The sequence below is a fragment of the Lycorma delicatula genome, chromosome 2 (assembly GCF_047948215.1).
Source record: "Lycorma delicatula isolate Av1 chromosome 2, ASM4794821v1, whole genome shotgun sequence".
Taxonomy (NCBI): domain Eukaryota; kingdom Metazoa; phylum Arthropoda; class Insecta; order Hemiptera; family Fulgoridae; genus Lycorma; species Lycorma delicatula.
The window spans coordinates 140,465,700-140,481,252 of NC_134456.1; the positions used below are offsets into that span (position 1 = coordinate 140,465,700).

Below are 15,553 nucleotides of genomic sequence, written 5' to 3' on the forward strand. Positions count from 1 at the left end.
TTCAACAAAACACAAATATCAAAAACATGTAATAAAAATAGTGTGATGGACATTATTGAAGAATTCAAAGTATACAGATCTCAAATAAAACTGTACCTGCAGTTCACTTATTGTGTTAACCAGTCTCAAATGATCTTTCATACTTCAAATTTATGTATGATAAAAAATAGTGTTGATAAAGTATAAGATGATGTAAATAACTTCTTGACTTCTGCAGCTGAGCAGTAGAATTTCATATTTTATTGAATGTAAATCCAGCTAGACTTGGTATTAATATTAGCCTGATACAAAAATTCCATACATATTTCCAAACAAAGCTTCAAGCTTATCTGGTTGATTAAATCATCTAAAAAGTATTTCTATAAATTGATGTGTAATTACTGTTCATTAGTAATATTAATTTAATTCAAATAAAAAATGTATTAACTTGTATTTCCAAATATATTCAGTTTTCCTACAAATTTTAAATATATTTCTTGTTTATGTAATAGTGTACTCTATTTTTTATTATATACTGCTATGTTTTTAAGTTTAATAACCGTGTAAAATGTAATAAAAAAGAAGACCTGATAAAGTGATAGTTTTGAAATAATTGCTGTTTTAGAAAATGTATGATAAGATTCAGAGGTTTGAAGATATTTCTTCAATCTTCAATCTTATCTTGAAAATATTCTCCATGCCCTTACATTTAATCTATTTCCATAGATTAAATCTGCATTTTTATTTGAATAATTTAAATCTCATAATTTATGAGATTTTCTGCAGCCCATAAAAATATATGTTATGTTTATGTTTAGTTTATAAAAAACTCAGTTTTTATGATTGATGCCCTAAATAAACTTTACATATTCCAAAATGTAATGTTACATATAACTTTCTTTGAATCTTTTCCTTATATGTAAGATAACATATAAGTTTTAGTATTGGTTGGATAACTATTTTTTTTAAACTTTTATCATTTTAATTAACCAAATTATTTATTAATATATTTAATACGTTCTTATGCAGGCCACTGCTTACTTCAGTTGCTATGTAAATAAAACTGATGAATTTTTCACCTGATCTCCTGAAAGAATAATAACTTGTTGTCGACAGGTGTAAGTAGATACTTTCCTTTGAATATCAGGTGTAAGATTCATAATCTTTATTTGCTAGAGCAAGTAATATACTATGAGAAATTGAGATGAAGACAAAAGAGTTTGATAGAAAGGCAACACCAGAAAATTTATTGAAAAGTCCATGTTTCTTTCATTATCTAACTAGTATAAAAACTTACATGACATATTGGGAGAAAGTTCCCTTGCATCAAAATGATTGCAATTTTTAACTTGAACCTAAATTAATTTTTATCAATTTTCCATGGACATTTTAAAAGTAGTTTGATAACAAATTTCTAAGGGTCTATCTACTTTATAACCTGCGTACATTGTGTGTGTATGTGTGTCTTATCATGATATAACCAATTAAGGTGGCACATGATGCATTCTTTTTTACTCTACTGCTTATTTTAATTGTGTAAATATTTGTAATTATGATGGAATAAATGGGGAGAAAAAACTTTTTGTAAGTGGAGAAGGTTTTTTTTCTGCATGTGGGAGTTGTTTAGTTTCTCAGCTCTGCTATGAAGACGGATATTACATCAGCCACAGAAAAAGCATTAGCACCAAAGCTCAGAAGAGTACCTTCAGATATGACTTTGTATTTGCCTACACAACCATCATCGATGGGCCCAAGAACTGTCTCTGCTCCTGCCTTGACCAACATCATCAGACCTGAAGTGCATGGGAGTTGGAAAAGTGCTATTTCCCTTCCTCATGCTGAAGTGAGTTCCTTAAACCAATCCGTATTATTCCTTTCTGTGCTCTGTTCTCTTTGCCTTTGCCTTTGTTATCTGTTTCTGCCTCTTCACTGTTCTGTTTCACAAAAATGTATATGTTATTAATGTATGTATGTACATATATATTTAATGGAATATACTAATACCTATATGTAAGTTTTGATACAGTATTTTAGAAAAGTTGATTTTTTATTTATTTTGTGGGTAAATTGTAAGAGCATAATTTAAATTTAATCTTCTAGATCAATAACTTTAGGATCATCTATGGTTAAATGTAAAAACAGTTTTTCTGTGATTCTGTAGGATCCAGTTTATAATATGTTTGAAAGTATAAGTTTTTAATTGGTTTTGAAACCCATTTTACTGGTGTAATTTGGTGTTGAGACTTTAATTGGAGTACTGTCCTAGAATTGGTATTGTGGCATGAAAAGCAAAATTGTTTGTACTTTGGTTATAGCCTGTTGCTAGGCAATATTATCTCAATGAAAAGGGTTTCTGAAACCTTTATTAAAACTTATTTTATTCTTTAAACAGTTGTTTTTTTTAACTAATGCAGGTTATGCAGTATTAATTTGTTTTTATTGCTATAAATGTAAACGTATATTATCAGATTACTCTACTGTTTTATGTATGAATTAGGTATATACTTTTGGTTTGAAAAATTTTCTTTTTGTTCTTTACACAAAAATTAATTAGACAGTTTTTGGAATAATGAAACGTAAAAACACTCAACTGTATCTCCATAAATATATGTTCACCTGTGGACAACCGCTTTTGGAAAATATCCAAAACATTTTCATGAAATAAATAAAGATGAACCTCCATTGTTAATGCCTTTCTATTTTTTTATTCTAGAATTATTTAAATTTTATCTCTAATTGGTCAAATTAAATTTTTATTACAATATTTTTCCAATTGTTATAAAGTTTTTCATTTTTTTGGTTGAATTTATTTTTTACATTAATCAAGAAAGTAATAAGATATTTTATTTATAAATTTTAAAAACTCACACTTAAAATGGAAGTAACAACTTAAAACGGAGATTTTCATTTGGATCAGTCTGGTTTACAATTATGTTTCGATTATTTACAATTATTTTTTTTATATATTTGTAATTAATAATCAGTTTCCTTTACTTTTATATAGTGATTTAACAATCAGGATATGTTCATATAGATATAGTTATGCTCTTTTCTACTATACATTTCTTTTAACCAAGTATTAGAATTTAGTGCTAAAATTTATCTGTTATTCTGACATAAAATACAGTGTAATTGATGTAAATTCTTAATATGAGCTTAATATCTGACTTTTTTCATATGCCTATTCAATGAACTTCTAAGTTGCTCCTTATATTATCCAGATCACAGCATGAAATATATGATAACATATCATAATATGTTTGATAACATAATGAAATAACCCAACATAGTTTAAAGTAAGTTTGTTCCTTAATCATGGGTTGTCGGATTACTTAGAAAACATTAGTGGAAGAAAATATTTAACTAAAATTAACTAATGAAATGTTTTTAAAATATAACCATTAATATTGACAAAGAATTTTGAATGATTGTTTTTTTTAATCTTAATTTTCATGTGTTCTATTGCCAGTGGTATAGTACAGCAACCAATACCTCATAAAAAAGCATTAGGTAGGCCACCATTATACTAACATGTAATGTGCTTTTATGCCTATTCTTTTTATTTATACATTTTTGAATGACAGTATTATTAATAAATTATATAAATTATACAATTAACATTGTAATTTCTTAAAATTATACTGTCAAGAACTTAAATATTAATTTTGTTTTTAATATTAGAAATACTGTATCAAAACGACTTGTTTATTTGTATAGATATTTTTATACTATGCTGCTTATCAGTGCTTCTTGCTCTTATGTATTTTATGTGATGTAATAAAATAAGGATGTGGGTACTTAAAAAAGGTTGAGGGTAATTTTTAATTATTTACCTTTATTTTATTTCTGTGTCAGTAGGAAATGTAAAAATAATGCAGATTAGTAGATGCATGATTAAAATTAAAGTGCTGATTATTATTAAATTGTAGTTGCTTTTCTGTAAAATTCTACAAATAATGCTTTATCAAAATTATAATATTTCATAATGCTTTTCTAAATCTTTCTTCTTTCTATTATGTATTAATAGTATTTTTGTACATACAAACTATTTATGTGTAATGTGTAAGTAATAATTATCTTTTTATTTAATAAATTTTACTAAAAAATTATTGAATTTGTTAGTTAGACTTTAAAATATCATTGATATATTGTATTAGAAGTATAAATAATCTTATTTATCTTATCATAGGTAACAGAAAAAATAGAATACAATCAATTATATTAATTAAAACAAATAAATCAGTAGAAATTATTTTATGCAGAATTGCCATGAAATATTGTTTTTTAATGTGATTATTATTTTATATTCCACATCTAACTGAAACAGGAAAAGTTGTATCAGTTTTGTTTCTGGTTTTAATTTATACAATGTCACCATAAGCTGTTATAAGAATCAAGGCATCAATTTTCTGATGTTCTAAGAGTTGTGATGTTATCTACTGAATGTGATATCATCTGAAGTTTTTTAACATATTCTTTCTGATGATATATTATTATATAAAGTACTTATTAATGAATAATTTATTTATTACTAATCAGTCAGGAGTGTAGTCAAAGAGATTTGCTTAAATATAAAAATTTTAATTGAATTTTATTGTATATAAATTTAAATAGATTAATAACAATCTAAGTCTGGTTTATTTTATTGATTAAATATGTAGTATTTAGGATAGTTTTATACACCAGTATGAGCTTTGTGACCTAGGTTGTAGCTTGAAATCTAGTTTAAATCAAGTTAACTTAGCTTGTGTCTAGCTTAGTGCGTAAGCAATATGATTAACACTTTTCCCTTAGGCCATCTGCTTCTACATCTTTTCTCCATTCTTCCAATGGTCTCCACCTGTGATAACAACAGAATATCTGAATCGTTAGAGATGGAATCTTCATCAGTCTCTGATGCCTGGAAGGATGTTTTGCAGCTGGCATCAGATGATACATCCGAATGGAACTGTGAGCATTGGATCAGAGTCAAGACCTGATGCAATCCTTGCTGAAATATTCGGGGTGGCTAAAGTGCTTGCCCTTTCTTTTGGAGTCCTCTTTGCTTTTGGGGGCTCAATTGAACAGTTTCTTTTTCTACTATCATTGCATCATCATCTTTCTGGACTTCCTGAGTGGGATTTTCTCTCTTTCAACTTTCACCATCGGTGCATTATGTTCAGGCTTCTTCTGTTTTTTGTCTTCATTTTCCTTCACCTTAGAACTGGTTAAAGGCTCATTCCATGGTGAAGAAAACTTTTTTCAGATCTACTTCTTCATTTACCAGTTTTGGACTGCTATTCCTGATTGGTCGACTCTTTTAATTTCTGATTGATGATGTGCTTGACCATATTTGCTACTCCTGGCACCAGTTCAGAGATCATGCCTTTAGTTTAAAGGAAGCTGGCAGTGGCAGCAACCTGTGCATATGATATGTCCCTTGGCGATCTGCTAAGAACAATTTTTGTAGTTTCAAAGTAGCTGACCTTTTGAATAGTCTTTATCTCCTTTGTTGCTATTTCTTCCTTATATTTTAGACAATTTCGTGACCTCACAGTATGATGTCTGACAGTTGACACAATTATTGGATCCCTGCACAGGTCATTCGGATGTAAATGAATTGCCACAAACACGATTTGTTTTCTGGTGCATCGCATTGTTGTATGTTTAAATTTCTGACATTCAAAACATCATAATGGAGTCTGGATAAATGGACAAACATTTTGTTACACAATCTAGCTTTAATCTTCTCTTGGTATTAGGTTTGTTGAAAGTAAAGAAATGCAGCGAGGAGGGTAGAACTTCTTCATTGTGTCATGTGTTTAAACGTTCATATGCAACAACTCCTTGTTCATGACCTCTGCAATTTCCTCTTCTGTGCAGTTCAGTAAGTCCCTGCACACAACTATTTCCTTCAACATGTTATGAGATGCAACTTCAATGTCCAAAATTATAATCTTCTTGGCTTTAACCATGACAATTGTAGGTTGTGGACGGTTTCAACAGTCGTGTACCAATCTTTCGTATTTATATTACAGATCTCCTGCAGCTTCCATGATGTTTTTAGCTATTATTAAAGGATTAACTCTTGAGAAATCGCCTTCTTTTTTCTTAATCACCAAATATTTTATAATCAATCCACTGCTCTTTGGTTGAAGAGTAGTTTGATCTGTCTTCACAACATTGGTAAACTCAGCGCTCTTTCTTCACTTTGTGAAGACAAAAGCTCACCAGGACAAGGGATTTTATATTGATCCTCTACCACCATAAAAATTGTCATTTTTATCACTGATTTATTCTAATATTTAAATTTCTAAGAAATTTATTACATTTTGATAAATTCTAGTTCATTGGTTCCAGGTTATCTAAAATTGCTCATATTTTTACACTAAGAAAGTTCCAAAACAGATTTTATATTACCTTATTAAACAGAATATCATTTTATTGGTTGAAATCCAAGTTTTTCTTTTTTGATATTAGCTATTATTAATTTTTTTATTTGAGCTGTTACAAGCATAGACAATTTAATTGTAACAGATTTCTCAATTAATAATAAAGTAACCAATGGTAAATGTTAAAAATCAGCTAGTCAAAGATGTGTAATCGGTAAAATTTCTCCCAAAATAACAAGCCAGTGAATTTAATATGTAATTCAATGAAAGTGATTTCATTTTGTAGCTATTTTTATGTTTGTGATGCATATCAACATAATAACATCTAATTAGTATTACAGCAGTTTTGTTTCATTTTCAACTGTTGTTTTGTTTGTCATAGCAGTATTGCAATACTGCAATGAAATGAAAACAATTAATTTACAGTAAAGAAAATAAAAGATCTACCCTTAGGAGTAATTACTAAACCAGAAATAATATGAAAATGATTATTTTTTAACCTGTGTCTATGCTATGAACACACTTAAAAGTAATTTAAAATGTAAATTGTCCATATATTTTCATATTTTTTATTAAGTTGAGATTTTTATAATGAAAAAATATTTTGGAAATCTCATGTATTCATTTTTTACTGATAAATTTAAAAACAAATTCTTAATGGAAAAAAGTTTCTGTTTCATGTAAATTTGAACAGATAAAGTAATAAAAATTTGTTATTGTTATTAGTGTATTATATTATTTATAAAAAAATAATAAACTTATAATCAACACATTCAAAAGTTATTCGACTTATTGTGAAATTATCAGAATATACATTGTTCTATTATAAGAAAGCAAATTTCTTGCATGTGATTTTGGCGGGTAGTGGTAAAACTCCCACTACTTAATTATATGGATCACATTCTAGACTGACTTTTTACTGATAAGTTAATGTATATAATGGCTGTATTTTATTGAAATGCCAAGGATTTGTAGTTTATAATTTTTTTTTGAAAATCATCAAATGTTTTGTAAACTCAAGATGTACTCAATAACAGTGCCAAAATTGAGGAAGTGATTTAACCTATAAAACTGAAGAAAAAGTGTCCAATGAATGAACATCTTGTAAATCTAAAAATGCTTACGTTTCCATCTTGACTTTCTGTCTGTTTGTTCTTTGTTTAATTAACAATTTCTCACCTAGGTTAGCTATTGAATTCAAATTTGATGTTCAAATTTTGCACATAACCTTTACATTTTTAAGAAACCAATACCTCATTTATAAAGTCAAATAGTAATTGAAATATTATTTTTTACTAAATAAAAACCTATTGAAGCAATTAAGAAAAAAATGTTTTTAAACAGGGAGATCTCATTAGAAAGTTAATGTATAATTATGAATCTCAAAAAATATAAAAAGAAGATGGTATGGAAATAACTGAACCAAAGAAAGAAGACAGGAAATGAATCAAATTATATGACTCAAAACATGAAAAAAGTGCTGGAACAGATTATCTTAACATGGCCTGTAAATGGCCTAAACAAAAAAGAAAATATCTATTGCCACCTTACTTTAAACAAAATGTAATGAAACAATAGAAAGTATTTACTTAGTAAAAAGTTAATATCTCTGCTATTATTTGACCTACCATATTAAATGAGGTATTAATTTTTGTAAAGTATTTCTTAAATAATTTCCTTTTTTTATAAAATAGTTAATTTTCAAGAAACTTGGCATGACGATTTCAAATGCTCACAAGTTTGAAAATTTTAAAAAGTATGTTTTATTTTTAGTACACTATTAATTGGTACATAAAATGGGTATACTAAATTTATCTACATGAGAATTTATTTCTATTACTACTATTTTATTAATAAAAAAAAAAATATTTAGATTGACACAGAAAACCAAGTATTTATATATCTCTTTCACTGAAGATTTTTTTTCTTAATTATGATGTGTAGAATTATTTCCTAATGTTTGGAATGATGTTTATAAATACTGAAAATTCGTAGCTGAATCTGCTGTAAATCTGAACTGTTGACACTGTTAAAATCATATTTTTCTTTTTGTTCATTGTTACTGGATTTTTATAATGCACTTTATATTTTTTGTTTTTTTTCGATATTAATATTGGAAATAGCTATTTCCTTCTGCATGTTTATTCATTGAAACTTTATGCAGTATTTGTGTTATGATGTATTTTCTGTTCTACTACTCATGGGAAACTGAGACTAGAAATTTCTAGGTTGCTTTATCCTATTAGTTGCCATCATTTTTTGTGGTAAATAGAATAAAAACATTTCAGGAAGCAGCAGTAGTTTAAAATTGCTTTCAGCCAATCCTTACTCAGAGTTTTATGTAAAAAGCTATTTCTTGATTGTGAATTTTACTTTTTTCCTATATTTTATCAGTCTGGCTTTAGTATTTTGAATGAACTCCACACATTTTTTTTTATTGCAAAGAAAATGAAATTTGTTATTAAATAAAATTGTATTGACTGGAGATATCATTAATCATGTTCCTCATAGATACTAATAGGTCTTTTTTTTTTCATATATAATAATTCAATATATATATTATTATAGTAGCAACTATGTATGTTATCTCAGTTCTTCCAAACAAAAACCTGAAATACCTCCGTACAAGAAAGTTTGAGGCAATCTCAGGGAAAACTAAGACAAACAAAGTCTTCATATTATTGTTAAGCACTCATCTGCTTTGTCTAGTGGTGAACTTATTGTAAATCAGCTGATTTCAAAGTCAAGAGTTCTAAGGTTCAAATCCTAGTAAAGGCAGTTACTTTTATACAGATTTGAATACTAGATCGTGGATACCAGTAGCCTTTGATGGTTGAATTTCAATTCATTCTCAGGAATGGTCAACCTGAGACTGTACAAGACTACAGTACATTTACATTCATACATATCATCCTTATTCATCCTCTTATGTAATAACTTACAGTGATTCTGGAGGCTAAAATAGAAAAAGAGAGTATTGTTAAGAGTTGATGCACTTCTTATTATAAGGAACAAAAAGTATAACAATCTTTTTCATTAGATTTAAAAAGAAAAATTTTTGAACATTGTTTGTTACTATATAATCAATAAATTAGGTATATTTATTTAAAACCAAATAACTACTCAGATAGCAATTCTTTTTTTGTGATTTAAAGATTATTTTTCAGCTTGTCTTTAATTTATAGGGATGGGTATCAGCAATATAGGAAAAAAGTAGCTAGCATATTTTTGTGACAAATGATCTTTTTCTAAAAAAAAAATTACTATTACCTTATTAATTTTATCTTATTTTGGGATGTCTTGCTTTCAGATTGTTCTGTATATGTATTTTATATAGTTTGTGTGTGTGTGTGTGTGTGTGTGTGTGTGCGCATGCATGCATGCACACATGTGTGTTTTATATGTTTATATAACTTCTGTAAATAAAATGTTTTATAAATAAAACACTATGAAACTTGTATTATATCTGTACAATATTTTATTATAATAAAATAAATATAATCAATGTTTAAGTTTGTAAATAATTTTTTTTTTTTGTAGTAAATATTTCTTCTTTGAAACTACTACCGATCAAATATTACTATTTAGTGTTATTTATCAGCAGTCATGTAATCAATGTGTAGTGGCCTGGATTCTGGACACCCTCAAAATATAGTTCATGTATAACGTTTGTTATACATATGTATGAAACATTTTTTAAATTAAAATTTTCATCTATTTATTATTATTTATTCTTGTTTGAATTCATAAAAAATTTATAAATATGTTACACATTATTTTTAATTATTTCATGAAAGTAAATAATACTCATTAAAAGTAATTAGTAGAATAGTATATTGTAACAGAAGTTTATTTTTACAAAATAACCAACTAAACTAAATAAAGTAGAGGTTTTTTTTTACAAAATATTTAATAGGTACTGCAGTATATTATTTTTGTTTTTATTATTGTTATTATTAATACTAATATGATTATTAAGTCATGGTTTGCAGATGGCTCTAAAAAACTTTGATCAATCTGGTTATACAAGTAATATTATCAATTAATTTTAATATTTTATTTCATACTACTAAGTGTTAGGATAGACCATAATTTCAGCAGTATAAGATAGTCAAAGTTGGAATACACAAATTTAAAAACCATTCATGAGTAGTTATTATGTTGTGATTAATAATTAATGATCAGCTCTTTTAATATACTGATCTTCAAAAATTCAATATTTTATTTTTTTATCTGAAATGCTATTATAAAATACATAGAATGTGAATGAAGAAACCAAGATGCTATAGGAAGGTATTAAATGGTGAAAATAAATTACTTTTTTCTTCAACATTCAAACATTTCTGAAAATGTTTTCCAGTTATGTCTGCTGAAAGATTTTTTCTTCATCTTTTCTACAAATGTAAATTAATACTGTATTGAATCTGTTAATAAGACAATTACAGGGAAAATTTATGCCATTTTAAATTTAATTTGACTTAAAAAATATCTTTAATTGGATTTAAAAGCGATACCTCCATTATTATCTGCACTGTTTTGTGAAAGAATGTAAACAATAATCAGCTAACATTTTTATCGTAGAAGTAATTACACCTTTTAATTACCAACAATTTACAAACTGTATAGTTTTTAGAGAATTTAACTTTCAAAAATTGGTGTAAATAAAAAAACAAATATACCTTTTAAAATAATTTTGATAAATAGAACAAAGGAATGGGATATATTATTCTATAAGAATTTTCCAGGAATATATTGCATACAAACAATTTAATTATTACTTGCAGTATAGTATAATTTTCAGTTATTTGCTTTATATTATGTAGTTATTAATTTTGAAAAATCAAGAAAATAATATTAATAATAATTACTGTTTGTATTTATTTTATTTAGGTAGCTTTTTCCTACATTAATAATAATTTTGCATTGGCAGTAATTCTACAATCAGTAATACCTCTTCAGTATCTAATAATTGAAATAAAATAACATCTTTAAATAATTAATTTCATTCATAATGCAATAACCTATTCACTTATCATGAAGAACTGCTGCTGTATGAAAATGTTATTTATACTTTTATGTACAACACAATTTTAGAGCATCATATCCATTTTCAAATGAATAATATGAAAGTATTATTTTCACTAATTGTTTTTGTAATGGAAATTCCTGGGCTGCAAGAAATAAATATGAATAAAGATTTTCAAACTGAAAAGTTGTTAATTCCAAAATATTTTTAACAATGTATGATCTAAAAGTTAGTTTTCAACAGTCTCTTACTCTATTGTGTGCCGTGTAGAATATCCTACTGCTGTATAAGAAAATATTATTTAAATATTACAACACAGTTCTTAACCAAACACTATAATAATTTACTTTGAACAGATATGCTACATACTAGAATATAGAGAACATAAACAAGGAGAAATTTTCTCCTTTTTTGTTTGCAAACTATCCAGTACCTCCAACTAGTGATTGAGATAAAAACAGACTTGTGCCATTGGTCCTTTTTTTTTTGTCTTCAGTCATTTGACTGGTTGATGCAGCTCTCCAAGATTCCCTATCTAGTGCTAGTCGTTTCATTTCGGTATACCCCCTACATCCTACGTCCCTAACAATTTGTTTTACATATTCCAAACGTGGCCTGCCTACACAATTTTTTCCTTCTACCTGTCCTTCCAATATTAAAGCAACTATTCCCGGATGCCTTAATATGTGGCCTATAAGTCTGTCTCTTCTTTTAACTATATTTTTCCAAATGCTTCTTTCTTCATCTATTTGCCGCAACACCTCTTCATTTGTCACTTTATCCACCCATCTGATTTTTAACATTCTCCTATAGCACCACATTTCAAAAGCTTCTAATCTTTTCTTCTCAGATACTCCGATTGTCCAAGTTTCACTTCCATATAAAGCGACACTCCAAACATATACTTTCAAAAATCTTTTCCTGACATTTAAATTAATTTTTGATGTAAACAAATTATATTTCTGACTCAAGGCTTGTTTCGCCTGTGCTATTCGGCATTTTATATTGCTCCTGCTTTGTTCATCTTTAGTAATTCTACTTCCCAAATAACAAAATTCTTCTACTTCCGTAATCTTTTCTCCTCCTATTTTCACATTCAGTGGTCCATCTTTGTTATTTCTACTACATTTCATTACTTTTGTTTTGTTCTTGTTTATTTTCATGCGATAGTTTTTGCGTAGGACTTCATCCATGCCATTTATTGTTTCTTCTAAATGCTTTTTACTCTCAGCTAGAATTACTATTATCATCAGCAAATCATAGCATCTTTATCTTTTCTCCTTGTACTGTTACTCCGAATCTAAATTGTTCTTTAACATCATTAACTGCTAGTTCCATGTAAAGATTAAAAAGTAACGGAGATAGGGAACATCCTTGTCGGACTCCCTTACTTATTACGGCTTCTTTCTTATGTTCTTCAATTGTTACTGTTGCTGTTTGGTTCCTATAAATGCTAGCAATTGTTCTTATATCTCTGTATTTGAACACTCATTTTTTTAAAATGCTGAACATTTTATTCCAGTCTACGTTATTGAATGCCTTTTCTAGGTCTATAAATGCCAAGTATGTTGGTTTATTTTTCTTTAATCTTCCTTCTATTATTAATCTGAGGCCTAAAATTGCTTCCCTTGTCCCTATACTTTTCCTGAAACCAAATTGGTCTTCTCCTAACACTTCTTCTACTCTCCTCTCAATTCTTCTGTATAGAATTCGAGTTAAAATTTTTGATGCATGACCAGTTAAACTAATTATTCTGTATTCTTCACATTTATGTGCCCCTGCTTTCTTTGGTATCATGACTATAACACTTTTTTTGAAGTATGACGGAACTTCACCTTTTTCCATAAACATTACACACCAGTTTGTATAATCTATCAACTGCTTCCTCACCTGCATAGACCTTTTGCTTCAGGTTTTTAAACCCCAATCTACATTTCATTATCACCAAATTATGGTCGCTATCAATGTCTGCTCCAGGGTAAGTTTTGCAGTCAACGAGTTGAGTTCTAAATCTTTGCTTAACCATGATATAATCTATCTGATACCTTGCAGTATCGCCTGGCTTTTTCCAAGTGTATATTCTTCTATTATGATTTTTAAATTGGGTGTTGGCAATTACTAAATTATACTTTGTGCAAAACTCTATAAGTCGGTCCAAGAAAATAAAAATATTTAAAATTCTGTTTTATTCACCAGTGAATATTTTTACTAGAAATGGAATAAGTAATTCAATTCCAAGTGGTCTACTGAAAATTTACGTGTAATACAATCAAATTTTCAAAACCAGTTTTTGTTTGTTAATGTATGGTTGTTATAGTTTGGGAACAATTAATTGGAAATTTAAAAAAAAATGAGTTGCTAATTATTTTAGAAATCATATCATTTCATAAAAACCTTCTTTTTTTTCTCAATCTGATAGTGCACCTTTACATTTTTCTCATTGAATTAGACAGCACCAAATCTAATTGGCCTCCAAGATTCCCTGATGTAAATTTTCTTGATTACTCTTTCTGATTGACCCGTAAAGAAGCATTTTATGAAATAAAACTTAATCCAAGAGAAGAATTAACAAAACTTTCAATGTGCAAGTAATTAAGCTTTTTAGAACATCTGTGATATTAATAGGTATTTCTTAGATGTTGTGGCTTGCATACACATTCCTGGTTTTGCATGACCATTCATGGAGAACATTAGAACACTGCTTTATGGTATGCTGAATTAAATTATTTTGAATTGTTTCCTTTTTTATAAAAGTTTATTTTTTAAATGTTTATTTCTTTATTTACTTAACATCAGGTTGCCCAAAGTTAAATTCTATAAAAAAATTATTACTAAGTTTTTAAGTTATTTTTAAGTAAACAGTTTATTTACACTAACGTAAAAAAAAACAAAAAAAACAGTAAATACTTATTTATTGAATTATATTAAAAAAAGATTGTGGATAATAATGGAGATACAGATCTCGGACCTAATGTTTTAAATTCTTCAAGTCAGATCGCACATAAATCCATAACATTTACTCCATAAATGGTATTCATGCCAGGTTTGTGGAAATAATATCTTTCAGCAGCCATACCCAAACAAAACTTCTTCAAATCTATATCTGTATGAATTTTTTCCTTATTTTCATCTGTAGAATGCATTCCTGATGAATGTTTGTTTCCTTATGGGATACCTCTATATTAATTTTGTATTACCAAAACTTTTCATATCAGGAAAGAGATAGTGTAATAAGACATTTGTGTTTTTTTTTTTTTTAAATATTTCATTGCACTCTTGTTTTATTATGTAAGATATTAGATCTAGGTTACGTTGTCTACATACTCATTAAATTCTATATTATTTAACCTGTATAGCAGAATGTAATATACTGTGGGTGTAGCTTTCTGTGATGTAAATTAGCTTAGAACTACTGTATTATAATAATATATTTTATACTTAAGATTTAATCCAGTCTTATTTAAAAAATATTCATCCACCAACAAGCATTAACATGTATAATAATTAAATACCTTATATAGAAACTCAGTAATCCAGACTTGATGAAAAGTATTTAATCCATATCAACAAAAATCCGATTAATAAAAGTTATTTTTAATATCAAGTATTTTTATTATTTGTTAACCTAATTATTTTTTCATTTATTAGTTTATTTTTAAAAAGTTTAACATAACTTTTAATTAATGAATTCTCACTAAAGATTAAACTGGCCCCCCCAAGTTCACCAGTGAATTAATTACGTTACAGCAGCAATGTAAAATTTACTTTCTGATAATACATTGTAGCCAACCAAAGAATTGAATTTAAATAATTAAATTAGGTCTATGTTGTTCAAAAAATAGCATTTCCTTTTCCCTTTAATTTCTGTGACTATTAAAATGATTATTACAAATTTAATTTAACTGAATGTTTGAACTATCAACGTCTGGATTAATGGGTTTGTACTATTAACTATTATTTCTTGTCATTGTCCTTATTTGTATTAATATGTTTCAATTTTATTCTGTACTACATATTAACAGAAAAACAATGTTTTGTTATACTTGTCATTGTGTCAGTTTTATGCTCAGTAAAGTACAGATGTATGTAGAAATTATTGGTAATTTTGTAAATAAACACAAAAGAAATGTTTAATTTTTATTAAGCCACAATACATCATAATGAACTTCTTTAACTG

General features: G+C 27.4%; 1 protein-coding gene across 10 annotated transcripts in view; it reads left to right on the forward strand.

The window, feature by feature from the left end:
* Window positions 1–15,553, forward strand: part of Piezo (piezo type mechanosensitive ion channel component) — a 481,248-nt gene that overhangs the window by 337,173 nt on the left and 128,522 nt on the right. For 9 of the 10 annotated variants that reach the window (XM_075356335.1, XM_075356333.1, XM_075356336.1 and 6 more), the window contains one exon: window positions 1,607–1,822. The exons of the other annotated variant lie outside the window; for it this stretch is intronic. In XM_075356335.1, coding sequence (XP_075212450.1) covers window positions 1,607–1,822 — 216 coding nt within the window. The remainder of the gene's footprint in view (window positions 1–1,606; window positions 1,823–15,553) is intronic. 10 annotated transcript variants of the gene reach the window in all.